Genomic DNA, 27,840 nt, shown 5'->3' on the forward strand with positions numbered 1-27,840 from the left:
TGCTATTTATAAGATAAATAATAACAATTTTTTAGGTTTGGAGAAAAATTAGTGTGTATCAATGAATAAATCATGTTAAAAAGAAACCCAAAGTTTTCACTTAAAAAATTTTTTTGAAGTATCACGGTTATCCACATCTTCAGAATCTTCTTTAAATGTAACACCATTGAAAACCATGATATTACGTCCTGTTTCTAGGTCTTTGACGGAAATAATTTTATTTTTCCTTTTCATATCAATATTATTAAATGGAACAAAATATAAAAAAACTTGAAAATAAATCGGAATATGAAATTGTTTGTTTCATTTTTCCTTCATAATTTTCTTATTTGATATGTAACTTATATGAAACACATGAATAAATGTGAATATCATTTTTATTACAAAATATTGCAAAACAAAGAAAAAACTTTGGTACCCCTATTTTCTGCATTTACCAAGTCTAATCATATATCTAATCATATGAATTATTTGATCTTTTCTTTTTTTTTTTGGATAATCATATAAGATCACACTTAAATTATTAAGGGCTTTCATAGGAAATCCAAGGATATTTTCCATATATTTGGTGAATAAAAGGCTTTCAAAGAAATTTTACAATTTGATTGAAGGATTGTTGATTTTCGATGATTGATGCAAAGCATTGCTCAGGACCACAAAGCATTTTAGTTGAAATTTCCGATCCTGGAAAATGCAAAACGCCACGTAACTCTTCTTTTACAAAATGCAATTTTACAAAACAGTCACACGACCAACCTAATAGCATTTCTCCTTTGGAAGGATCTTGTGGAGATGAAGCATTATCTTCAAGTTGTTCTTCGCGTTCATCAAATCCTTTCAGATCTGTTCAATCGTTATCCACGCTTTCACAACGATCTGCAAAATCCAAAAGCACTGCTAAAAATATTGCAACGCTGCAAGAAGATGCTTTTGATAATCCAATTCCCGAGCCTCAGTTTGATACAGACTTTGCCAGTGAAGCATTCATTGAAGCATTTTCTTTATATTACTCTCGATCGATTGTTTATACAAATACACAGCAGTATGAAATACTTTCTCAACGAAAAGACAACGTTTGCTGTTTTGGAACGACAAATGGAACGCTTCGAGCGCTTGGAACTGGGTGCTTTTACGAAGAAATTTCAACAGAATTAAAACTCAACGAGCCCATCTCTTTTATGAAATGGGAGCCAAAAACCCAAGAGGAAATTAGGATGGTTGAATATTTAAATTCCACAACAGATTACATACTTCGGAGAATGATACGTAAATTAGGAGTTAGAGAGACTGAAATTTTACAGGGAATAGCACTGGTTGAACGTGCTATCATTTTCAGCAAACCTGATGCATTGTTCCGTCTTACAAAGTCAAATGCCTCAATGGCTCTTGTTGTTGGCGTAATGATTGCCAATAAAGTTAACTGTGACAAGCCTTTCAAAAACTCAGCATGGGCATCACTATTTGAAATTCCTGGTGCGAACGTCTTTTCGTCAGAGCTGTTTTTCCTGTCAAGTGTGTCCTTTTGTGTTGTTATCGACGAGGAATCGTACAGGGCTATGAACATCCTCCGGATGAAGATGATGAGAGAGTATGTGCCCGATGGCTGCTTTGCACCGCTCAACTCTCCCACGCCTCCGCCAGCTTGCCGCTCTACCACACCCACCAACAGCTCACTACCGTCACAAGGATCATCAGCTACGCCTTCTCCCTCTCCGCCGCTGAAGCACTGTGTCGGCACATCGAGCCGTACCTCTTCCAAGAGCATGATATGCCTTCCTCCATCGAGCATCTTCGCGAGGAAACCTTCTGCCTCAGCCGGGCACATGCCGCAGCGCAGCCGCTCGCTTGTGAGCCTCGCCGGCGTGGAGAAGGAGAGCAGAAGGAGAGGACACAGCGGAAGTGCAGAGCATCGCTCCAGTGCAGAGCATCGCTCCAGTGCAGAGCATCGCTCCAGTGCAGAGCATCGCTCCAGTGCAGAGCCGAGGGCAGAGCGAGTGCCGTGTGCACATCCAGTCTCATCTGCAGCTGTTCCTAGTGGGTATATTTCTTGCCCATCTGCCAGCCCATCTTCAGTCTCTGCCACAGCGTCTGCATCCGCATCGGCGCCTGTGGGAAAGAGAAACTCCTCTTCTGTTACTGCACTCCCGCCATTTGTGGCGTCGCAGTTAAAGGCTCCTACACCGTTGACTGGTCCGTATCCGTCTGCTGTTTCACACTATTTGCCAGCTTCTTCACCTTCACCTTCTCCTCCCCCGCCTCCTCCACCGCCACCTCCCCCACCTCCACCTCCACCAATGTCTCAGCTTTCTTATCGTTCTCGTGTGCCTTCTACAAGTCAGATTGAGGCATTGGCGCAATCATCAACTTCTCCATCATCATCATCTTCTTCTAATGTTTCGCTTTCTCAGTCACCCTCTTATTCTCACTCGAGTGCTTCTCCTTTGTCCTCGCCTTCGCCTCAGAATTCTTCGTCTCTTTATTCGCACAATGCTGCTTCCTCGTCTCGGAATAGCGTGAAGATGAGCCAATCGTCATCTTCCGAAAGCGCAGGGAAGTCTGCGTTAAAGAAGAAGCAGCAGCAGCAGCAGAAAGCACAGTCAGAAAATGTGTTTGCAGCGTCCTTTGCCTCACCCGCTGCATCTCCTGTGGCTGCAGGTGACTTGGCTGGCTCGTCCAATCTTAACCCGTCGGCTCCTGCATTTGTCCCGTCTTCTCTCGCTAATGTGCCTCAGATATCGCACACATCTTAACTCGTCCAATTGGATTATGCTTGGTTTCCTTGTCTTTCCTCATGGAAATAAAAAAAAGTATTAAAGATATTTCTTTCTTTCTTTCTTTTCAGAATTTTTCATAAAAATTCGATCGCGCTTGAAATTCGCATTTTCTCTTTCTCCTTCCTTCTTTCCTTCTTTCCCTCCCTTCCCCCCTCCTTCTCCTTTTTCGTTGTTCTTCACTTTCATAAGCGAAGGCTTAATTCTCAAGCTTTGTCCCCAGGCTTATCTGTTCTCGCTATCACTATCAATAATCGCCCGGACAACACATTTCCAGCCACATTTATTTAATTGCTTAAAAAACATCGACTCGTTAACATGTAACTCAACTAACTGTGTTATTTCGTTAATGAACGGGAAAAAAAGATGTTTCCTTCTTGAAGAGTCCTTTTAATTTTGATGTTATTTTTGATTTTGTTCTTTGCTTTTGTGTTTTTATTTTCAAAGCTTAAGCAATATTTCTTTTCTTGTCGACTTCTCGAATTAGCTTCCTCTTGTTGTGCAACAAAAAAAAAAGAATAAAGCACTACACATTATTTTTCAAACCTGAAAGATTAATTTTTCCGTAATGGAGTGGAATGAGCAGTTGTGTGTGTGTGTGTGCCTTTGTTTGCTCATTCCACTTTCTGTCAGTTCTCCTTTTCAGTTCTGCTTTATGTCTGCTTGCTAATTCTTCTGAACAATTTTTTTTTTTGAATGTCTTTTGGTTTTGTAATATTTTTTTTGAAAAAAAGCGTTTTTAGCTTTTTTGAGAAGTTAAAGTTATTTGCCGAAAAAAAGAAGAAAATAACCTCAATGTTTTATAAATCCAAGTTGGATTTAATGTGACCTTGCTGTTTCCTTTTCCTTTCCTTTCCTTTCCTTTACTTCACTTTCCTTTCCTTTTTGTTTGTTTGATTTAATTGTCCGAAAAATACCCTCTTTTCTTGCATTATGATGAGTATATAGAAGATTTGTGTAATTCACTGATTTTTTAATGTGCCTTTAAAGTGCAGTTTTTTTTTCCGAATCCTCTTCTTCTTCTACTTCCTCTTCTCTTTCTTCCTCCTTCCTCCTCCTCTTCTTATCGTGTCTAATCTAATTTTTTCTTCGATTTGTGTTTGCATTTGTGTGTGTGTTTCTTCGTTTCGTAGCACCTTTTTTATCGCTGGATGGTATTTTATTTTAAAAAGTTCTTCTTCTTCTTTTATTTTATTTGTTTTTTTCGTAATTTTTTATTTGAAGAATTTTTCTTTCCTTTTTCTTTTTTGAGTTAAATCGTTCATTCACTAACAATTAAAATTTTTTAAACATTTTTATTTTCTCTGCGTTTTGTAGAATCATTCCTTTCTTTGAACTTTGAAGATAATTTCATTTTGTTTTGTTTATTTTGTTTTTTTGGTTCCTTTTTCCTTTCATTTATCTTCACTATCCATAATTAAACTACTTACTAATTCTGATTCTGATTCTAATTCTAATTCTTATACTAATTCTTTTTCTTCTTCTTTTTCTTATTCTTATTCTATTTCAATATCTTATTCTTACCCACAAAACTTCTGGGATGATTAATTGTTGAATAAAGTGATGTTGTAAAGTTGTTTAGAAATCTTGTTGTTTTGGTTGTATTTTTTAACTCACCTTTTTTTGCTTCTTTTCTTTCTTTCTTTCTTTCTTTCTTTCTTTCTTTCTTTCCTTCCTTCTTTCTTCTTTTTTTAAAGCTTTTTTGTGATTTCATTTGCATGTGAATACAATTCTGTTCCATTCTTCTTAATAACCTATTTCTTCTTTATCTTTCATCGTTTTCAATGAACCTCTTTCTCTTTCTTACTTAAAAAGAATCATCTATCTTCCTCTGTTCATTAAATCGGTTTGTTATTTGAAATTCTTTTGTCTGTGACTGATATGTATGCACTTATTTTGATATGAAATGGCAAAATTTTCAATTGATTTATGAGCTTATTCGTCTTTTTGTCTTTAAACTTATTCATCTTTAAGTCTTTTATTCTATTCTTCTTTTTGTCTGTTTGTCTATTGTTGATACTACTTTCTGTTTTCTGCCTCACTTATAAACATTCTATGAACTTTGCCATGAAATCATATCGGAATATTGAAGTGCGTATATTGCTGACTTTTCTTTCTCTTTTATTCTTTCTGTTCTTTCTGTTCTTAAAATTATTTGCATTTGGTAATGTGGATACAATTTATCACATTACAAATTTCTACTCTCTCTCTCTCTCTCTCTCTCTCTCTCTCTCTCTCTCTCTCTTTCTTTCTCTCTCTCTCTCTCTCTCTCTCTCTCCTCTTTTTTTTGAAATATTAATTTTTGATTTAGTTTTGCATTTGTTTATGTTTATGCTTTCATTTTCTTTTTAATCAATTCCTTTCTTTTAACCTGTTCCACACTTGTTTTGTGACTTTTTTAATACCTTGTCTATTTCTGCTTTGTTGGTTCTTTGGCTTTGCTCTTATCACTGCCTTTTTGAAATAGTTCCTCTTTATCAATGTTTTTTTCTTCCTTTTTTTTTTAAATTTTTATTTTTCTTTCTGTTTTTTTTCCTTTTCCTGTAACAAATATTAAGCTCAAATGCAATCAAAAAGCCAAAAATAGTTTTTTTGACTTTGTTAAGCGTTATAATCCTTTCTGTTTAAATATTTGGACATTCAGAGAAGATTCATCGATTGTTGAATCTTTGTTTGAATGCCTCATTGTCAATTTTATTGCTTTCGCGTGACGAACTATGATTTTTTTAACTTTAACTTTTTCTTTTCCTTCCTTTCTTTCTTTAATTTAATTTTTTTTTTATGAATTCTTTGTTTTAGTTGTTGATGATGATGATAATGTGTGTGTGTGTGTGTGTGTGTGTGTGTGTGCGTTTGTATTTTGTGTTGTTCTATTCCTTCTTGTTGGCTGTTGATTAAGATTTTCTCATCTGCACTTTACCACAATAAATCTATTGTGTGTTTTTTTCCAAATCTTATAATGCAATTTTCTGTCGAATATTTGCCTCAATCTAATCCGTTCTCTTCTCAAAAAAATAAATAAAAACTGCAAAATTTGTTTTTGAATAGTTCTACGATGTTGTTTCAAAACATGCCATCGGGTTGATTAATCTTTGGCAAATTTAGCACACACCAATCATAATTGCAGAAAAGTGGGAATTTTTTTTTCTTCTTGTTTTTTCTTATTAAAGATTATTGACTCTATCTTGAACGTTTTTTTAAACCCTGATGAAATATTGTTGCCTTTCAATTTTTTTTTCCCCTTAAACTTCAATTCATCTTTTCTTAAAAATCTTTATTTCAAACTCTTAGAAGCTTTGCTTTTTGCTTTTTAATATACCTTTTTTTTTTAACATCCAGCTTTCAGCTTATCTTTGAATCTGATTTTTTTTTGAATGTTCATATTATTTTAATTTTTTTTTAAATTCATTTCTTCAGGTAAGAATGAAGCTTTTATGTGAAGTATTTAATTCTGTCCAAAGAACATTCGCTCTCCTTCGCTGATTTTTTGAATAAATAAAGGAATAAAGTTAATTCTTTGTTCTAAAATTTCAAATCTTGGACCACTAACACTTAATTCGAGAAAGAAAAACCATTGAAACGAGAGTGAAATCAATTAATTTTGAACGAGCTTATTTTTTAAACTCGTTGTCGATTTCTTTTAGCACAAACCAATCATATTTGTGTTTTTTTTTATGAAGAATCACATTTATAATAATTTTTGTGAATTGCTAGAACTGGTGACTTCGTAATTGTCTCAAAACAAAAACCAAAAATTGCTGTAAAATGAAAAGCATTGAAAATTATTTGCGATTTAAGAAGACCTATTTTGAAACGATTTATGAAATGATCAAAACTGTTTGAATCTGAATTAATTGTTACCTTATTTCAATAATAGGTTAATAAAATTGAGATAATGACGTTTGAACTTTGATTTTCTCATTTAAAGTTTATGATTTTTCTGTTAAAAATATCTTGAGTTGAACTTGAACTTTTCATAAAACTTTTCAACAAGCAAATGTTATTCGCCCAACATAAATAAATTTGTTGCCAACGGATCTTAAACCATACAAGATTAAAAATGTCTGAAGAAAAACAATTAGCATTTGAAACAAGAGCACTTCATTGCGATGGCCATGGAAAACCTATGCATGCTCATGTATGGCCAATTTTCCAAACATCTTCGTTTGTTTTCGATTCACCTGAACATGGACGAGCTCTTTTTGCCGGAGAGCAACAAGGACATATTTATTCACGTCTGGGAAATCCAACAGTTGAAGCACTTGAAAACACCGTGAAAGAATTAGAAGGAGGACATGCGTCCTTTGCTTTTGGAAGCGGAATGGGAGCTATTACTTGCTCGACAATGCCATTTCTTCACGCTGGAGAACACATCATTGTTGGAGACACTTTATATGGTAAGTCTATTTTTTTCTTTTATTGTATTTGATAATATGTCTTTCAATGTTGATAGGATGCACCGTTGATCTTTTCCATGAACATTTTCATCAATATGCATTGGAAGTTACAGCTGTAGATACAAGCTCTATGGATGCAATTAAAAGTGCTTGGAAGCCAAACACAAAGATGATTTATCTTGAAACACCAGCAAATCCAACAAACAAAATTTCAGATATTGGTGAAATTGCAAAGTTTGCACACGAAAGAAATGCTCTTGTTGTTGTGGATGGAACATTTTCCTCTCCATACTTTTTGAAACCTCTTAAACTTGGAGCTGATATGGCACTTCACTCTGTTACAAAATACATTTCGGGACATGGTGATGTTGTTGCAGGAGTTTTGACTGTGACGACTGAGGATCAAGCGAAAATATGCCGTGGATGGCGTAAAGTTACAGGTGGTCTTCTTGGACCTCAAGACGCTTTTCTTGTTCTTCGTGGTATTCGCACTCTCCAAATTAGAATGGAAAGAATTCAGCAAACAGCATTAACACTAGCAAAATGGTTGCATGATCATCCAGCAATTGAAAAAGTTAATCATCCTGGACTGGAAGATTTCCCAGGACACGATATTGCTATGAAGCAAATGAGCGGTGTTGGAGGAACATTTTCATTCACTATGAGAGGTGGATATGAAGCAGCAAAGCGTTTGCTGGAGGAAGTTAAGATTTGCACTGTTTGTGTTTCACTTGGATCTGTTGATACATTGATTGAACACCCAGCAAGCATGACACATGCATGCGTCCCTGAAGAGTTAATGATTAAGCAAGGATTAACGAAAAATATGGTTCGAATCTCAGTTGGTCTTGAGAATGTTGAAGATTTGAAGGCAGATCTCGCACAAGCGTTAGAGAAATGTGAGAAGCCAAAAGCATAAATGATGTGTTAAAGAGAATTAGTGAAAGGGCAATGCACTTTTCGTGATGGAATTTCAATTCAAGATGCAACAAATTGTAATTTTTGTTAGTGAAATTTTCTATTCTTATGTTTGATATATGCTTATTTTTTAAAAGCATATTATTTCTTATTCTTTCTTTTTCAAAACGTTCGTTAGTTTGTTTATTAGTTCGCTCGCTTAAACAAAATTTGGCTGTGGAATGTTTTCCATTGCCATTTTATGCAGTTCATACACCTGTTTTTTTGATGTTTCTCAACTCGTGCCTTCCAAAACCATTCCAAAATTTTGCCTTTTTATTTTCTGTACGAAAGCTTTTTTAAAGAGTTTGAGTCTTTGATTCGCTTTTTATTTCATTTTTTTGCAAGAGAAAAATATGTTATTGATCATTTGCTTATTCTGATCTTTTTTTGAAATGATTTAAACAAAAATAAGAAAAAAAAAAGATTATGTGAATTGAATTGTCTAATCGACTGATGTTAAATGTTTTATAATTATAAACAACGAACGTCGATTCTTATTATTCATTTTTTAACCACGATTTTCATGATTTGTTCCATTGCTTCCATTTCCTTTGCTCTTGAAAGATAGTGCATCGCAGCCCTTTCTTGCATTGCTTCGATTCTTGACGCTTGGCTTTTCTTCATCTTTCTTTGTAAACGCAGCTGTTGAAGATGAAACAAACAAACAAAAAAAAGTTTATAAAAAGTCAATTTTTATAACAAATCAAACTTCCTCTTCATCGTTGAAGGTGATTTCTTCACCTGGAAGAAGGCCTTTCATTTCAAGTTCCGATCGCTTTAATTCACCTTCTTTCATCTCTTTCATTTCCCATTTTTCTAAGTCATAATATTTGTCGTGCGGAAGTGTCGATGTGTTGTAATCTTCAACATAAGTCCGAAATTCCTCTTTTTGTTCCCAAGGAGGAAGCACTGACAAATCCTTTTTTCTAACCTCCCACAGCCATACCCTAAATTCCTCTTTTTTATCGTAAAAATTGCTATCGTGAATGATTCTAAAAAAAAATATTCAATTCAGAATAAAATTATAATCTAGAAATTGAATGAAAAAAAACAAACCCGTGAGCTCCAAATTTGTATTCACTTGGCTTTGCTATTCCCAAACTATGCTCTGCATATGACTTTCCCTTTTTATGTTTTTCTGATTTGTGTGACTTTTTGTGAGTCTTATGATGCGATTTTTTTGCTTTTCTGCTCTCTGAAGACGAAGTAGAACTTGAAGCATGACGATGACGACTTCTCGATCGAGAAGAAGACGAGGATTTATGTGTATGAGTTTTTGTTTTGTGATGTGAAGTTTTATGTTCTTTTCTTGAATGATGTGATTTATGCTTTTTTGAAGAAATTTTCGAATGCTCGGAATATGAAGAATTCGACGAATCATCAATTGAATCATGTGATGATGAAGGAGATGAATCACTTGATGAATAACGTTTTTTTGAGTGTTCACGAGAAGATGAACGAGAACGATATCGCTTTCTTGGCTTGCTTGATGGTGATGAACTCCTTTCCTTTCTATTCTCCAAAGATTTTTCAGAAAATTCTTTAGAAGTCTCTTTTTCTGATGATGAAAAATTTGAATTAATAATCATTTTATTAACCGAGATTTGATATAATTATCATAAAAGTTCAATTAATATAGTCATTCGCGTTCAACAGTTTTTAAAATTTTTAATATGAATAAAACATTTATCAGTTAGAATTAAAATGCATTCAAACCTAATTTATCGGATGAGTTCGCGGAAAAATTTGTCTTTAGACTCATAAAATTAAAGAATTATTATTATTATGGTAAAACAAAAAAAATTGAATGAAGTGAAATGAAAGTAACAAATATCGTATTTAGCATAACCATCATGCGAAATGCAATAATAGTTGAGAAATAATGCTTGCAAGCCAATAATAATGAAACAAAATACAGAATTCAAAGATGCTTCTTTCTCTGTCTTTTTCTTGAGCCATAAAAAGTAACTCTAAAAAAATACAATCAATAAGATATTTGCAATGTTATTAATTGAAAATTACAATACGATATAACATTTTGCATACGCTATTGAAATAATAATCATTCCAAGAGTCTCGGCAAAACAAGCCGCAGACATCAAATTTGATTTTAAAACTTCTTCTTTTACCTTTCCGCTAATTACAACTGCCATAATAACTAGAAAAATTCCCAACAGCATGAACACAATTCCTGTGAAAATAGAACAGACGGGATGCTTGCTGTTCTAAAATTAGCAAATTATTGATGAAAAAGCATACAATGAAATCAATTCAACATCAAATATGTTTGAGAAATTTCGATGCAAACCTTTTGATCCATGCTCGAAAACATTTTTGCCTTCTTTTCTTTATGATGATAATAATTTTTATGGTTTTTGATTGATGAAGAAGATAATAGATAAAGAGGTTATGTGCGTCCAGTTTATGTTCGCAGCGCACTCCAACACTTCTTTGAATGTGGAATAAAACCTTAATTAATTTGCGTTGATCATTCTCACAAGTTTTTGTGAATGCCACGTTTGGGACTGGGTATTTTTACACTTAGACCAGGCGAGAATATTACATATCACAGTGAGAATACAACCATTCGTTATCTTCTTCACAATACCGAAGGAGAACTTTATGTATCCAACTATCGTGTAATTTTTCTTCCATGTGCCGATGTGAAAGGAGTATGAATAAAAACATATTTTCCCAAGCGTAAAGATTCGTATTTTCTTTATTTTTTAAATTTCTTTTTTTATTCTCGCAAAATAACTTTGAAATAATCATCATTTCAAAAGATCATCAAACAAAAGCCAACAAAGATATATATTGCATCTATATTTACATTTTCAGAGCCAAACGTACCATTTTCAAGTTTCTTTTCAGACGAGTATACATTTGAGATTTCTACGAAAGATTATCTTACTTATCGGTTTGATACACATATCAACTCTATTTTTCAAAAATTATATTTGAAACTTTTATTTCTCAAGCTTCTTATTTAAAGGTGAAAAGCATCAACCAAACCTTTTTCGAACTGCTATTGAAAAGGCTCTCATCTCGAAAACTAATCCAAGAAGTTTTGCTTTTGCATATCATCGTAGTATCCACCAATATGTACCTCATCTACCTTTATCAAGCGTAAGCCATGAAAAGCCATTATCATATACTTCTGTTTCTGTTTCTCGTGAAATTACTTCGCCAGCTGATGCAAGTTTTAGTGAAACACAAAATAATTCTTTTTTGGAAATTAAGTCAATGCCATATCAAAGCAGTGATCTATCAAAAGAGCATTCAATTCACATTGAAACAAAATCTTCGACTAATTTTGTTTCTGACCCTTCCTGCTTCATCAATCAACATCAACAGTCTTTTATTGACACTAAAAAAGAATTAAAAGATGTACATATTTATTCTAAGGAGGATGCAGAATTAGAGAAGAATCGAACGCATAACATTGATCAGCTCCATCGTTCTTCGACCATCTTCCCAGTGATAAAGACATCGACAGATACTATTCCAAGCATTGCGAAACCGGAACCTTGTCAAACGGACTCCAGCCTTATTCACTCTCAGCCAATGACTGATTTAGCTGAACCTTCCACACATTCATTTCACTCGTTCAGTTTGCTTCATTCACCGTCCATTTCAAGCAGCAAACACAACACCAATCCATCCGCATCATCTCGCGTACTGCCACATCATTCTGACATTTCGTCGATTTCTTCTTCTTCCACGTCATTTCAAGACCATTTGCCAACTGTAAAACACAGTATAGTTGGTACAAATACCACATCACATCAAGCCACTCCGCACGAACCGCTCAAGTCCCCCTTGTCTCCTGGCCTGCCGCCTGCAGCCGGCTCAGCATCGGTGCATTCGCCTGTGAGCGCAGCAGGCGATGAATCAACAGGCCTTTCTTTATCTTCGCCATCACCTTCTTCTTCTTTCTCTGAAATTGATGTCTTTCCTTCTCCACCAACTCCGTCAGATTCAAACGTGGAGGCTTCCAATTCTTCGCAAGTTAATCGCTCAGACAATCCAACTTTTTCTATGCCTTCTTCGTCGAAAAGCCATAAACAAGAAGAAATTGCTACCAAAGAGAAAGAAAAACAAAGAGAAAGAGAAGAAAATAATAGACGATGTATTACGTATTTCATTGAGGAATACGAATACGAAGAGGTTAGCGAAGAAGAAGAAGAGGTTGAGGAAGAAGAGGAAGAGGAAGAGGAAGAGGAAGAGGAAGAGGAAGAGGAAGAAGAAGAAGAGGAAGAAGAAGCAGAAGATAATAAAAGGAAAAAAGAGGAAAAGGAAAGAGAAAAAGAAAAAATGAAAGGAAATTTGAATGAAACGAAAGAGAAAGCAAATGAAAAGCAAAAAACTCTGAAATTTCAAAGCAAAGAAAGCAATGAACAGCCAACAAACCAGATTAATGCAGTAGAGCACAGAAACCCATTCAGCAATGACATTTCTCAGATGACGACACAAAGAATTACAACTGCATTACACACAGAACAATTCCTAGGAAACCAGTCAAATCAATTGAATGTGCAAAATTGTGCAGAAATTGAAAAACAGACTGGGAAAGAGGGAGGAAAAGCAGAACTCGCAATGAAAAATCAAAATGACAGAAAAGTTAACACAGAAATTGAACAACCAAAAATGATGCAACCGGATTATTTGTTGGATGTTCAATCAAAAAATGAAGGGGAAAAGGAGAAGAAGGAAAACAAAGTGCCATTTGTTGTGAAAACAACAGAAGTGGCAAAAGAAAAAGATCACAAAAGCAACGACAATGGAGATTATTATCATAGCAAAAAAGAAGAAGAAGTTGATGATGATAACAATAACAGAATAAAAACCCCAAAACAATCAGAGGAAATGAAAGCAGACAGAATAGAATGGGTTGAGCATTCACCCTCTCCATTGTGTTCAAGCAGCGAATCGAATGAAACAAGCTCAAACACAAACACAAACACAGAAGCAGAAAGCGATGTGCAATCAACTGCATCATCTTCTTCTGCTACTGCCTCTCCAGATGCTTCTGATAATCGTTCCTGTTCTTCTTGCTCTGCTTCTTCGGCTTCTTGTTCTGCTTCAACTTTTGATCGTGCGTCGCCTTCGTTTTATTCTTCTTCTCTTTCTTCACCCACAACTTCCTTTTCAGACGAATATAATTCATCTTATGCAGATTCATCAGAATTGTCATCACCAATAGCGACAACATCTTCTTCCTCTTTATCTTCTTCCCTTTCTTCTTTATCCTTTTCCTCTTCTCTTTCATCATCTCCCTCATCTTCATCGTCAACCTCCTCCTCCTCCTCTTCTTCTTCTTCTTCTGATTCACCCACCTTGTCCTCTTTCACTCTTTTCTCTTCTGGAAGCCAGGCAGACAATGAATTTAGACACCAAAATGAAATAAGTTCAGAAGAAAATCGCAGAAAGAGAATGCATTTGCGATCTTCTGAACAGTCGGTATCATTCACAGGTACAACTGATGGTGAAAATGATGATGATGATGATGAAATTTCTAATTCTTCATATTCTAACAAAGATAATTACCATCATCGTTATCATCGTCATCTTCGCCCTCACAATATAAATAAGCATCTAAGGCAAAACAGAGTACATAGCAGTGTTTCTGCTTGTTCTGAGCAGTCGAAATCATTTTTTGACAGTTTTTATTCAGAAAGCCAGTCAAATGATGGATCTGAGTCTGTTTCTGGAGCATCTTCGTGGTCAGATTCAGAAAATGAACATTTACACAGAAGAAGAAGAGGAGGAGGAAGCAGTGGTAGAAATATTGCTTGCTCGCTTCCTGTTTCAAATATGGCTTCTTATCATTTATCTTCTTATTCTCCCGAGCAGCTGGAAGACAAAAGAAGGAGGAGGGTTTCGAAGGAGAAGTGGAAGAAGAGGAGGAGAAGGAAGAAGAAGAGGGAAAGCAGCAGTGGAAGCGGAGGGGCAAGGAATATGTCTGGTGCTAATGCTAATGCTGATGCTGATGCTGATGATGTTATTGTGCCAGTTTCTGTTCCATCTGCTGAGAACGGAGCAATTCCAAGTAAAGGCAAATACCCTCAGTCCATTTACAAACACAAACACATTCATATCTACAATCACAATCAGAATCATTCACATCTTCATTCACATCCTCATTCACATTCTCATACACAATCTCAACCACATTCACACCCTCATTCTCGTATTCAACCTTATTCTCATTCAGCCACTTCATCCAAACCACCCATTCCACCCTTGAATATATCCAGCCATTCAACACATCGCCAACACCCTCATCAACCTCAACACTTTCAACGTCTTCATCAGCTTCATCAGCCTCATCAATCTCATCATCCTCACCCACAAAACTCCACAAGCCCTCCTTCAGACAATGCAATTCCCTTTGATTCAGCCAAAGGCCCTTCTCTTCTCGTTTCTGTCTCCCGCCCAAAGGCGCAGCGCTTCCCGAAGGACACGTATGCAGCAGCTGCCTTGCTGTTTGGCGAGCATCTGCCGACAAAAGAGGAGAAAAGGAGGAGAAGAAGAAGAATTAGAGAGCTGTTCAGAGAGCCCTTTGAGAAGTCTGTGTGTGTGGTGACAAAGGACGGGAAGCAGATTGTGTCGCAAACGGATGTGGGTGAGGCAAAGGCAAAGACGAAGAATGAAGAAGAAAAGGAAAGAGAAAGGGAAAGAGAAAGAGAGGGAGGAGAAGAAAGAGGAGAAAATGAAGATGACAATGATAATGATAATGATGCTGATATTGATAAAGAAGCAAGTGAAGAATTGCCTGCTTTTTCAGCATCTCCTTCATCAGAGCCATCGACAGCTGGCTCTGCTGTCCATCCATCTTCTCTTCTTCCTCCTTCTTTGGGCCCTTCCTTTTCAAAGCCTCGTTTTCACTCTGAATTCCACCCCTCTTCTGTGCCAAACCCATCTCTTCACGATTGTATCAAACCAGATGTGCTTTCTTCTTCTTCACTAACACCTCAACTGCATCCAATTCACCATTCACGTGTATATTTGTCCCGTTCTCCTGTTTCATCATTATCACCTTCTCCTCCTCATCTTTCTTCTTCTTCTTCTTCCCCAACAAACGTGCATTTCCCAATCAACAATGAAAATATCCTTCCTTCTCCTTTGCCATCTCCACTCTCTTTTCAGCGCAGCAACACAAACACCTCATCAAATAAGGAATCTTCTTCTTCTTCTTCTTCTTCTTCTTCTTCTTCTTCTTCTTCAGTGACTTCATTTTCAGAACCTGTTTCAGATCAAATTCCTCTTCCTCTCTCGTCTTCTTCTAATTATTCATCAGAGAAAGATAAACTGGACAATAAACCAAATATTGCATTATCTGAACACGCAAAAAGGAATGAATCATTGAAAGATGAAGATAGTGGAGTGAATAATGGAATAGCCAATACAAATGAGAATAAGAAGGACACTGAAGAAACAGTTGATGATAAAAGAGGGAAGAATCAGAAAAAGGAAGAAAATGAAGATGAAAACGAAGAAAAAGAAGTAGACGACGATAATGAAGAAGAAGAGGAAGAAGAGGAAGAAGACGAAGGAGAGGAAGGAGAGGAAGGAAATATTCAGAAAAAGTCTCTTCGTGAACAAGAACAACCGCCAACCCCAGTTCAGTTTGTACCCTTTTCAGATCCCTTCCGAAAGGAATTGCAAAGTAAATCTCAAAGAAACAGCAACATTGCATTCAATGACAATCAACATGCACTCCAAAATGCTTCATCATCATCTTCCTCTTCCTCTTCCTCTTCTTCCTTTTCAAATTGCATCTCATCAATACGCTCAAAACCTTCATTACATCTTTCCAACTCGTTCGATTCAATCCCTTCTGCTTCTTCCGACTTCTTCTCTTCTCCCTGTACTCCTCCTTCTCCTCCTTCTCCAGCATCTCCTTCTCCTTCCACACAAACAACTGATTTAGCCTCGTCATTCTGCCCCTCAACCACATTTTCCCCTCCTCCCGCACTTGTTTCCATTCATCCACAATTCACAGAAAATAACCACTTGAATCAAAATATAAGCCAAATTATGAGCCAAAATCATCATCAGAACCAGCTTGTTCAACAGAACATTCAACAAATTCAACAGATTCAGCAGCAAATTCAACAAAACCAACAAGAAGATCCGCTTTCAACCAGCCAAAAACTCAGTTTGAGTGATTATCATTCGCAGATGACACAAAGCTCTGCTTCAATGATATCACATTCTCATCAGCTGCAATTGTCTCCTTATTCCTTTTCTGATTCATCATCATCATCATCATTGTCACCATCACCACTCTCTTCAGCAACAACAACAAATTCTTCTTCTTCTTCTTCTTCAGCTTCTTCCTCAACCTCCTCTTCTCCTTCTCCGCATTTTCTAACTCCATCTCCTCGCTCCCCTCGTTCCCCCCGTTCTCCTCGCACATCTTCTCTTTCTGTGCCAACATCTGCCATGCAATCATCATTGAGTTCACAGGGTTGTCTATTAAGTGCTCAGAAACTGGTGTTGCTTGACAATAAGCATAATAATAATAATAATAGCGATGGCAAAATAACAGAATTTACCAATTACACTCATTTCCCTTCTCAAATAGCAAATGATTCAGCTTCTGGTTCTTCTGTGTCTTCGTCATATCTTTCGGCACTTCCTGAAGTTTCTCTTCTTTCTCCTCATTTCACTTCTTCTCTTCCTTCTTCAACATCTGCCTTATCATCATCTTCATCTTCTTCTTCTCCTGCTGCTGCTCCTTCTCTTCTATTGTCAGCTTCTTCTTCTCATCAGAGAATTGTTATGCCTCAATTGAATGGGCAAATGAATTCAGAACAAAAACAACCAGAAGATGATCAATTGCACCATCATTACAATCATAACAATCATCATCAGCATCATCATCATAGTAATCATCATAGCCAAAATATAGAATCTTCAGATATTCATCATCAACATCATAATTACCATCATCATTCCAATCATTATGAACATTCTGATCATCCAAATGAACATCATCATCATCATCATCATCATCATCATCATCATCATCATCATCAATATAATCATAACCACATTCACACTTCCCTTTCTCCACATCACAGAAACGACAGAAGCAACCTACATTATCATTCAATGGAAAATGATACTCATATAATACCAACTGCTTCTCCATCTTCAATGATGACTGTTCCTCAGAAGCATCACATAGAAATCACAGCGCTTTCTCGTATTTCTGAGCAAAAACCAAAGAAGAACTGGCATTTTGTCCCTCCTTTCAGTTTCTTTGCTTCGGGTTATTCTTATTTGCCTCCTTTTATCTCAAATTATAACCAAATTAATGTTTTGAACAGCAAAGCTAAGCAAAACAAGAAAGATGAAAGATTCGAAGGAGTATCAATGAATGAATCGCAGAAATCATTTGAAAATGCCATGCAGACAGCAACACAGTCAACGCCATCAAAGCAGATTAGCATTAACGCAAACGACAATACATCTTCTGAAGAAAAAAGAATTGCATTGTTTATAAACAATAGCAACTTCAATCACACTAATACTGGAATGTCTTTTTCTAACAGTTCTTCTTTGAACTCTCCTTTGTCCATACAAACTGTTCAATGTTTACACAACCCTGACTCAATGACTTCTTCCTCCTCCTCCTCCTCCTCATCTTCTTCTTCTTCTACTTCTACTTCTTCTTCATTGTTAAACAACTCTTCATTTTATCCCCTTCACCCCATTCGCTCTTCACCACATAAGCACACAGACCCCTTCTCTGTTGTGAATGCCCTGACACCTCCACCTCCACACACAGCACAGTTTACTCATCCTCCTCTTTTTCCTTCTTTCTCTCTCTCTCCTTCACACCCACTCAATAACAATGAAAATTGCAATCACTTCAATGAACTCATTCACAATCATTTCCACAACAACATCAATGGAAACATCCATACATCGTCTTATTTTGCATTCCCTTCTCTTTCATTGCGTTATTTGTCATTCAGAAATGCCCTTGGCCAGCCAGGCAAGACAGATCTATCGTTCATTCACAGAGGAATAACACAGCGCCATTCAAAGAAGCAGCAATATTCTTTCAAACAGCTGGATATTCCTGAGTTTGAAGGGAAGAAGGATGGAAAAGAAGGTGAAGGAGAGAAAATAAAAGATGGAGCAATCGCTTCGTCATTGTCAGTGTCTTCTTTATCTTCTGTATCTTTCTCTTCTTCTTCTTCTTCTTCAGTTTATCCTTCTTCCCCTTCTTTTTATACTTCAACTAACACATTGAATAGTTCTCAATCACCAACATCACTTCACACCCAAAATTTTGCTTCCTCCTCTTCTCAATCAGAAGAATCTCCTTGTTTCACTCTTTCGCCTTACGTAGCTCCTCATCCAGTTGTTCAAACAGATTCAATAATACTGAATTCAAATGGATTATCGTTATCTTCTTCTTCTTCTTCCTCCTCCTCCTCCTCATCATCATCATCACCTTCTTCTTCTTCTTCTTCTATTGCTTCTTCTCCTTCCTCCTCTTCTTTGCACTCATCTTCCCCTGATTTCTCCCCAGACCTCACAAACTCAAAGTCTTTTTTCCATTCTCTTCAATCTCTTCCTTCGCCTCCTTCTCTTCATTATCCTCCTCTCCCTTTTCCCCAATCTTCTTCTTCTTCTTGTTCTTGTTCTCCTCCTCCAAACATCCTTCCTCTCGAAGACAATAGCAATTCCCAATTCGAACAATCCTTCTCTCCTTTTCTTGGCTCTTCTTCCTCTTCCTCTTCCTCCTCCTTTTCTTCTTCTTCTTCTTCTTCTTCCTCACACAAACAGCATTCAGCGGCATTCTCTCCAATCAGCGCACCTGCAGTTGGCAGGCAGCCACCAGCCGTTCTGACTTCATTCACTCACTCTGCTCAACAGCCTCAAGTGAATGTGACAGCAACATTAACATCATCAGCATCATCAACATATGCAGCATCAACTACAACTGAATCATCATCATCATCATCGTCACTTGCTTTGCCATCTTCTTCTTCTCCTCTTCCTCTTCCTTCTTCTTCCTCTCAATTTCATTCTCAACAACACCCTCAGCAACTCCTTCAGCAACAACATCAACAGCATCAGCTGCCTCAACAGCTTCAACAGCATCATCTTCTCTATCCCCAGTTGCAATCCCACATTCCATCTCATCTTCATCCTCATTCCAGTTCTCATTCTCTCTCTCGCTCTCCTCTTCATTCTCCTCTTCCTTCTCCTCTTCCTTCTCCTCTTCCTTCTCCTCTTCCTTCTCCTCTTCATTCTCCTCTTCATTCTCCTCTTCATTCTTCCTCTCGCCACAATCATCCTGTCCTTCACAGCTGGAATTCGTTTGACGTGTTCAAAGATTATCTTCGGATGATATTTCGCATACAAACTGCGTTGTATATGAAGACGATGCAGAAGGAGAACAAAGAGAAAGAAAAGGGGAAGAATGAAAGAGAAGTCAAAATGAGAGGAAAAAAAATTCATGTTCAAAGTCAAAGACAAAATCAACACGAAAATCAAAATCAAAATGGAACAGAAAATTTCACAGAAAATTTCAAAAGTGTTGGAAGAAACAAACAAAACATACCATTTTCTGATCAAACACATTTTCCATTTGTGCCTTATGCTCCACAAAACAGCAGTCAAACGGGAAATTCAATAGAACATATTCCAAACTCATTTGCTCAGAATTCAGCTGCTAATCCTTCCCCTGCACAGAGCCCTGCTTCTTTCCCGTTGAACGTTCGATTATCAGCTTCGCCTAAGTTTCTACCGCATTTTCATACGCATCATCATCCTCCTTCGTATTCTTCATCTTCTTCGTCTTCTTCGTCTTCTTCCTCCTCCTCCTCCTCTTCTTCTTCTTCTATTCCTGTTTCTTCTTTATCTAATTCTCCTTCCATTGTTTCTTTTTCTCCTTCGCCATTCCCTTCTCCTGTTCAATCATCTTCTCCTTCTGGTTTGCATGTGCGTTCTTCAACTCTGACAACATGTGATGCTCCTTCTATTGCTATTCCAAATTACATTCCTTCTTCCTTTTCTTCTTCTTCCTCCTCCTCATCATCATCCTCTTCTTCTTCTCCACTTGCTTCTCCTTCTTCTCCTTCTCGCTTTCATTCTCCATCCCTCCAGCGTTCATTTACAATTTCTTCAAATTCACCAAACAACCATAGAAGGTCTTATTCCATATCCAGCACACCATTTTCACCAGATGCTTCTCCAAATTCCAAATCAAATAATATTCTTCAGTCAACTCCAACGCGAAATATGCAAATAACTTCATCATCATCATCTTCTTCTTCTTCTTCTCCCTCTTCCTCTCCTTTATCTTCTCCTTTATCTTCCTCTTCTATTTCCTCCTCTTCTTCTTCTCCTTCCTCCTCTCCTTCTTCTCCTTCCATTTCCGACTTATGGCGCATCTCCACCGGAAACCACTTCTTCTCCATCTGCCCCTCATATCCGCAGTATCTTCTTGTCCCTTCTTCAGTCACAGACGAAGATCTGATGAAATCTTCTCTCTTCCGCACGAACCAAAGACTTCCTGTGGTCTCCTTCATCCACAGCAATGGCTGTGTGATTATTCGCTCTTCTCAGCCGAAAACAGGGTTTTTGGGGAGCGGAAGGTCAAAAGAAGACGAATATTTGCTGAGGGAAATAATGCTGGCTGGGGTGAAAGGGCATGAGCAGTGGAAGGCGAGGAAGGAGGAGAAGAAGGAGAGGAGGAAGAGGAAGAAGGAGAGGAAGCTGCTGAAGGAGAAGAGAAGAGCGGAGAAGAAGAGGAGGAGAAAGAGAAGAAGAAGAAGAAATAGAAATAGAAAGCATTATATGAGAAAAGCAAAAGAAGGAAAGAAAATGGATAAGCATTATTATAAATATCATCATCACCACCACCATCTCAATCAAACCTCAAACCAATTCAATCGTTCAGACGAGATGCAAATCAAGTTTTCGTTGGAAGAAGCAAAAGGAAATGCTATTCATTCGCTCAAGAGTGAATTAAACAGAGATTTGAATTCAGTTGATAAGCAGAAAAAGAAGTTTCATGACAGTCAAAATGAAAGAAAACCACAAAATTTTCAATCAAACATGCCAAAAGACGTCAGAACAGCCAGAAGTTGCACAAACCACTCAGATTTCATTCAAAACGAGCAATTTCCTCGCATTCACGATAGAAAACATGTCAAAACTGTTTCTCCTCATTCCTGCAATGAACATGGAAGAATAATGCAGACGAGTCGTGTTGGTGATACATTCCAAAATGAAATGTTTCTTTCTTCTTCTTTTGGTACTGCTTCTGCTTCTTCTTATTCTCATTTTCTGCCAACATCAACTTCTTCTTCTTCTTCTTCTTTCCGTCCTTCTTCTGCTCCTCATACGTCTGGCTTCTTAAATGCTTATGCTATTACTTCATCACATCCAAACTTTTCTTTTCCATCTTCATTTTCTTCGTCTCTTCCTTCAACTTCTTATCTTCTTTTTCCTCCTTCTTCTGTAAAAATTGAGAATCCAACTCATTCTTCTTCTTCCTCCTCGTCTTCCTCTTCTTCCTCTTCTTCTGTTATAACTTCTTCATCTCTACCAACATCAAGATATTTGAAAGATATGCCAGCACCAGAATTTTTTGTTCAAAAAAGGAAGAATGTCAATAAAGAGAGTGAAAAGAAAGAAGATAAAGAAGAAGAAAAGAGAGAAGGAAAAGAAAAAGGAAAAGAAGAATTCAAAATGGTAAGTCAAGAAAAAAACGAAGATAAAACGCAAAATTCAGAAGATTTCAAAACTCAAAAAGGAATCAAACAAGAAGTTCCTTTGAAATCATCATCATCATCACATCTTCATTTTTCTTCAGCTTCTTCGGCCTCTCCTGAAGTTGATCCTCATCTCAATCCTAATTCATTCAGAAATTGGCAACCAAAATACAAACAACAAACAAAAGTTTCCAAAATACCACCTTGCAACGTTGCTCATAAGCATTCTTTGTCTGCTTCTTCTTCTTCTTCTTCTTCTTTTCCTTTTCCAACTTCTTCTCCTCATCCTTCTCTTCATCCTTCTTTTCATTCTTATCATTCTTCTTCTTCTTCTTCTTCTTCCTCTTCTTCATTTGCTGCTTTGGATGTTCATTTGGGTGCCCATTCTGTTTCTCCGCCTTTTCATTCAAACTCTTTTGCCAATTCGGCACATTTGCACTTCATTCGACACAATCCTCATAAAGCTCATCAACATCATCAACCTCATCACATTCATCATCTTCATCATTCGAATAATAATAATAGTAATAATAATAAAAGATTATGCGCTTCAAGTGATTTATTGGATGTGACACGTGATTTATCATTTTCCTCTTCCTCTTCTTCTTTCTCTTCTTCTTCCTCCTCCTCTTCTTCTTCCTCTTCTCCATCTTCATTGACTCTTCCTGTCATCCATTCAGGTTCTCGCAATCAATCAACAACAGGAACAACTTCGTCAAATCTTTCAAAAGATATTCAAACAGATGATCGTTTGCAGAAAGAAAAAGCTATCACATGCCATATGAACATTGCTATGTCAACGAAATTGGATGAAAACAAAAGAGAAGAAGGGGAAAGAAGAAATGTTCTAACTAAAAACAACATAAAAAGGAATTCAAGTGGAAAAAGTATTGGAAAAGAAGCCAAAAAAGTTGATGATAATGAGACAGAGGAGGAAGAAGAAGAAGAAGAAAGAAGAGAAGAAGAGGAGGAAGATGACGAAGATGAAGATGAAGAGGAAGAAGAAGAAGAAAGAGACTCAGAAATAAGTGAAGAAGAACGGAAACACATAGCAATTGGAATATTTGAAGCCACAAAAATGCCTCCTCCAATCAACCAGCCTTCTCAAAAAGCGACTAATAATGCAGAATCAGCAAGGTTTTCTTCAATAACATCCTCGGAAAATTATAAAGTTTCAAAGCATATTTCTTCTGCTGCTGCTTCTGCTGCTTCATCTTCTCTTTACTCAGATTCTCCTCACTCTTCTATTACTTCAACTATCAATTCTGTCCAATTACCAGAAAAAAAGTTCGTTGCTCATCCTTCAAACCAAGTTTCTGCTAATTTATCAGCAAACTCTTTTTCGCAACCATCGTCTTTGCCATTCACACATTCGAAGGGAAAAGAAGATAAAAATTCCAATTTGAATATTTTACCAGCAAATAAACAAGAAAGAGGCAATACTAATTCTAATGCAAATCTTATTGGAACATCAATTCCATCAACCGCCCAAGCATCTTTGAATAATCCTTCTTTTCCAAATACTTCTTCTTCTACTTCTTTCTTTCCTTCTTCTATTTCTCCCTCATCTTTTCCTTCTCAATCACAAACAACACCAATTTTCCATCCAATTTCTATTCGAAGGCATTCTCTTCCTTCTGTTGCATTTGACTACGACGAAGATCTTTCATTCCATCCAGAGCAAACATGGCAAGCGTGGAATGAGCCAGAAAAGACAAAAGCTGCTCTTCAGAACAACAAACAGCCAGAATACACAGAAAGAATAGCTACAACTGCAACAACAGAAAAAATGATAAATTCTTCAATGCCAAATTCTTATTCAAAAGAAGGAGGATTTTTCGAGAAGCAGACAGAGTTCAGATTGAGATTATCTCCTCTTCAATCAACTTCTGGTGCTCCAACTGAATCTACTGCAACACCTGCTTTTTCTCTTTCTTCAGTCAGTTCTTCCCTTCCTCCTCATATTCAGCGGCAAAACAATGAAATGTCTTTCTCTTATAGATCTAACCAAATTAATACTCAAAATATCACCAAGTTCATTCCATCCAATCAGGAGCAGCCTCAAATCTACAAACAACCAAAGAAAAAAGAACAAGAAGTTGAACAACACAAACACACAGGTGGTTATCAGCCAATCATTCAGAGACATTCACCACAAGAAGAATACAACTCTCTGCCTGCTAGTTATTCTGGGGGCGGCTTTTTGTCTGCTCATGTGTCGCCTCATTTGCCAGCAGTTTCAATGAGAAATGAACGCGAACAGTTCAACTTGCACCACACTTGTTCCTTCGACAATTTCAACTCCAAATCATCAGCAAAGATGTTCAATCAACTTTCATCGCATGCTGCTTCAAAGTCAAATATTGGCTCTTTTTCATCTTCTTCCTCCTCTTTTTCAAATCCAAACCCCAATTCCAATTCCAATTCTGACTCTATTTCTCTTCCTTCCTTTTCAAACATCCAAACTATCCCTCTTCATTCCAAAACAGTTCTCCAAAAGAAACCACAGACTTCTTTCACTCCGATGACACTGCCTCAATTTTCAACAATCAAAAGTCCCAAACCTTCTTCTCCCGCTTCTTCTCCTCGGTCCTCTCCTTTAAGTTCAGTTGAACCAATTTCATCTTCCTCCTCTTCTTCCTCCTCTTCTTCCTCTTCATCTTCCTCTTCATTGCCTCCTGAATCCCGCACCACCCCAAGCACTCCCACCTCTTCCCCCGTCGCATCTCTTTCTGCTCATCCCGTCAAAAAGCGTCTTCTCATCCTCGACCTCCGCCCGAAACTGAACGCCGTGGGCCAGTCATTCATCTCTGGTGGTTACGAATCTGAATCCAACTATCCCTTTGCCGAGTGCCGAAACTTAGCAATCCCCAACCTCCATTCCATGCGCACGTGCATGTCCTCTATGCGGGCGGCGTGTGTGGCGTGGGCGCACCGCGAGATCGATGCTGAGCGCTTCTACGCTCTGCTGCAGCTGTCACGCTGGCTGGAGAACATCCAGACGCTCCTGCGGTCTGCCCTGGAAGTCGCACAGGCTGTGCAAGGCGGGTGGAATGTGCTTGCTCACTGCACTGATGGCTGGGATAGGACGCCTACCATCACTTCACTCGCATCCTTGCTGCTGGATCCGTTCTACAGGACGATTGCAGGCTTTTCGACGCTGGTGAAGAAGGAGTGGATGCACTTTGGGCATCAGTTTGCGACGAGGTACGGGAACAGGCAGAGAGGGCAGCCGGCGGGAGAAGGAAAAAGTAATTACGGGCACAAGCACACTAACAACGGAAGAGCTGGTGGAGGCAGGACAGGAGAGCATAGCAACAATGGTAGTGGTAATACTGCTGATGGTGGTAGTTGTGGTGGTGGTGGATTGAAGGGAAATACGAGCAAAATGATGGAGCATGGCTCTGCTTTACCATCGTCCGCACATCCAGTATCTTTTACGCCTGTCTTTCCTGCTTCTCAAATCTCTTCTTCTTCTTCTTCTTCTGCATTTGACAAACCGCATTCTCCGTTGACTTCGTTATTTCCTTCTCCAGCTCCTTCATCTTCTCCCATCTTTTCTCCAAACGCTTCCCATTTTTCTCTTCAAGCCTCTTCTCCTTCGGCCATTTCTTCTCTTTCTTCTGTTTCTTCTTGTGATACAGCTAGTGTCAAATCAGCTAGTTATTCAGCAAAACAGCAGAGCACAAGTTATTCAGAGAGAGGGCATTTCAGCCGCCTACAAGATGCTTCTGTTCCGTCTGTTGAATCTCCCTCCATTCCTCTCTCACCTTCCTCCACCTCTTCTACTTCTTCTACTTCTTCTCTTCACTTCTCCTCAGCTCATTATCAGTCTGGTCTTTCCTCTCCTTCCCCATTTCCTTCTCCTTTCCTATCACCATCTCCTTCTCCTTCTCCTTCTCCTTCTCCTTCTCCTGTTTCTTCCACTCCTTCCTCTTCCCCCCTCTTCGCATATTCTCCTTCCAGCACTTCTCCTTACGTCACTCCCACTCAGTTCACTGGCCGGCTCTCAACACCTCCAACAAGTTCTTCGTTCTCTTCCTGTTTGTCTAGCAATGAATTGTCTGCTTCAACTCCTCCTTTTACAATGTCGTCGTATTATCCTCAGCAGAACACTCAAGCGGTGCCTGCTTCTTTCTCTTCGTCATTTGCTTCTTCTTCTGCTCCATCTTCAACACCTTCTTCTTCTTCTTTGATGTCAGCTTCTATTCAGGCTCAATCTCAGCCTCAACCCCAATCTCACATTTCTTCAACAGATACGACTTCTCTTTCTTCTCTTCAGTTGCATCCTTCTTCTGAAGCACTGAATGCAGTTTCACCTCAACAGCTGCCGAAGTCTCTTGCACATTCACAGCTTTTCAATCAAATGCCCAGACAGGAATCATCTGCAGCCCAGAAAACAAACAATGCAGCTCAAATAAAAACATCAGCACAAACACAACAGAAATTGCATTCAGATAGACAAAAGCAGAAAGCTGAGGTTGTGTCAGTGAAAGATCCAAAGAAAGAGTCAGCATTCAACGACTTCTCATTCCTTGGCCATGAGTTGTCTGTCATTTTGAATCTTTCAGGCAACTTTTCCGCAGACGCCAATCGCAAACAGCTGAAAAAGAAAGAAGAAACAGAGAAATCGCAGAAGCAGAAGGAGAAAGAGCAGAAACAGAAAGGAAAGGCGATGGAAAGAGAGAAAGCGAAGGAAAAAGAAAGAGAGCGGGAGCAGAAAGAGAAAAGTGACAAGGAGGCGCGGAAGGAGCACAGCCGGCAGGCAGAGAAGGAGAAGAAGTGCATGCGGGACGAGCACGACAAGCAGTATGGCCCTATTTTCCTGCAGTTTCTGGACTGTGTGCATCAGCTGGTGGTGCAGAATCCGACGCAGTTTGAGTTCAAAACGAGTCTTTTGGTGTTTCTGTACCGCCATCTGCACAGCGGGAAGTACGGAGACTTCCTGTGCGACAACCCGAGGCAGGCGGCTGAGCTGAACTTGGAGGAAGAGACGGAGACGGTGTGGAAGAGGATCAGAGAGAAGGAGAAGCTGTTTGTGAATGAAGAGTACGAAGGGAAAGAGGAAAAGGGGGATGAGAAGATAAAAGATGGAGGAATGATGGTAAGTGAGGCAGAAGTCTATGAGAGTACAAAAGGGAGAGGAAAAGAGAAAGAGAAAGAGAAAGAGAAAGTTGAACAGATGCAAAGAAGCGAGAGAAAGAGACATGAAGGAAAAGAAAGAATTAGCAAAGAGGCTGCAAAGGAATCATCTTCAACAGCAGTTTCTTTGAAACAGTCGCGAAATGAGTATGGTCATCATACAGCTTCGTCATCTCGTAATGAAAGCAGCAATGGCACAGACTCGAAACATATGACGAAAAAAGAATTAAAGAAAAAACAGAAGCGAACGCACAATTGCACCAATTTGAATGTCGACCTTGAGAATTGTGTGTTCTGGGAAGAGTTGTATTTAGCGCCGTTTGCTCATCTTCCTCGTCCTTCGCTGCGGAATTCGAGTTACAAAATACAGAACTCTTCGATTTCTTCTTCAGGTTTGCCTTCATCGTTGCCTACTGCTTCTTCATCATCTTCAAATACTGGTGCTTCTTCTTCTACGTCTTCTACAATAACAAGCTCAATTTCTGTTCCTTCTGCAAATAGGAATTCTTCTTCTTAAAACAAAGTAAACCCACTAAATTTTGTTATTCATTAGATTTTTCATTTGTTTAGGTTCATTTCTTTTTTCCGTTTCTTTGAAAGACTTTTTTTATTACCATTTTTAATTGAAGTCAATTGCCTTTTAAGGTTTTATTTTTGTCTCATGCTTTGGTATTACTTTTATTTTTGGCTTTTTTTCATTTTTTTTCTCGTATTGTTATGAAAGCCAAATACTTACATATCTTCGAGTTTTCATTTATTAGATTCTAATTCAATGTTGGAAGTTCACATTAAAGAAATTACTATTTTAGATTCTATTTCGTT

The 27,840-nt window shown here is 37.9% G+C and overlaps 4 protein-coding genes across 4 annotated transcripts; 3 read left to right on the top strand and 1 right to left on the bottom strand.

Annotated features, from left to right (window-relative positions):
* Window positions 1-626: 626 nt before the first annotated feature.
* On the top strand, window positions 627-2,750 carry MONOS_918 (uncharacterized protein; the record flags this gene model as incomplete). Its single annotated transcript, XM_067879651.1, has 1 exon — window positions 627-2,750. The coding sequence occupies one exon, from the start codon at window positions 627-629 to the stop codon at window positions 2,748-2,750; it is 2,124 nt and encodes a 707-aa protein (XP_067728579.1).
* Window positions 2,751-6,817: 4,067 nt separating this feature from the next.
* On the top strand, window positions 6,818-8,557 carry MONOS_917 (Methionine gamma-lyase 1). Its single transcript, XM_067879640.1, has 2 exons — window positions 6,818-7,168; window positions 7,225-8,557. The coding sequence occupies exons 1-2, from the start codon at window positions 6,832-6,834 to the stop codon at window positions 8,085-8,087; spliced, it is 1,200 nt and encodes a 399-aa protein (XP_067728580.1). The 5' UTR covers window positions 6,818-6,831; the 3' UTR covers window positions 8,088-8,557.
* Window positions 8,494-10,355, bottom strand: MONOS_916 (uncharacterized protein). The gene is made up of 5 exons (XM_067879629.1): window positions 10,175-10,355; window positions 9,845-10,098; window positions 9,185-9,686; window positions 8,838-9,120; window positions 8,494-8,770 (listed from the first exon to the last, which is right to left on the bottom strand). The coding sequence occupies exons 2-5, from the start codon at window positions 9,888-9,890 to the stop codon at window positions 8,630-8,632; spliced, it is 972 nt and encodes a 323-aa protein (XP_067728581.1). The 5' UTR covers window positions 9,891-10,098; window positions 10,175-10,355; the 3' UTR covers window positions 8,494-8,629.
* Window positions 10,356-10,638: 283 nt separating this feature from the next.
* On the top strand, window positions 10,639-27,535 carry MONOS_915 (putative myotubularin; the record flags this gene model as incomplete). The annotated part of the gene is made up of 4 exons (XM_067879618.1): window positions 10,639-10,800; window positions 10,912-11,045; window positions 11,107-19,272; window positions 19,771-27,535. The coding sequence occupies 4 exons, from the start codon at window positions 10,639-10,641 to the stop codon at window positions 27,533-27,535; spliced, it is 16,227 nt and encodes a 5,408-aa protein (XP_067728582.1).
* Between the last annotated feature and the right edge of the window lie 305 nt (window positions 27,536-27,840).

The sequence above is a fragment of the Monocercomonoides exilis genome (genome assembly GCF_001643675.1).
Source record: "Monocercomonoides exilis strain PA203 chromosome Unknown scaffold19-1596985, whole genome shotgun sequence".
Lineage (NCBI taxonomy): Eukaryota > Preaxostyla > Oxymonadida > Polymastigidae > Monocercomonoides > Monocercomonoides exilis.

Bases quoted from the DNA above. Each gene is read 5' to 3' on its own strand.
- MONOS_917 (XM_067879640.1), top strand. From the start codon at position 6,832: ATGTCTGAAGAAAAACAATTAGCATTTGAAACAAGAGCACTTCATTGC. The intron at 7,169-7,224 runs GTAAGTCTATTT...CAATGTTGATAG, and splicing joins TGTTGGAGACACTTTATATG to GATGCACCGTTGATCTTTTC.
- MONOS_916 (XM_067879629.1), bottom strand. From the start codon at position 9,890: ATGAGTCTAAAGACAAATTTTTCCGCGAACTCATCCGATAAATTAG. The intron at 9,121-9,184 runs GTTTGTTTTTTT...ATTTTTTTTTAG, and splicing joins TACAAATTTGGAGCTCACGG to AATCATTCACGATAGCAATT. The intron at 8,771-8,837 runs GTTTGATTTGTT...CATCTTCAACAG, and splicing joins CCTTCAACGATGAAGAGGAA to CTGCGTTTACAAAGAAAGAT.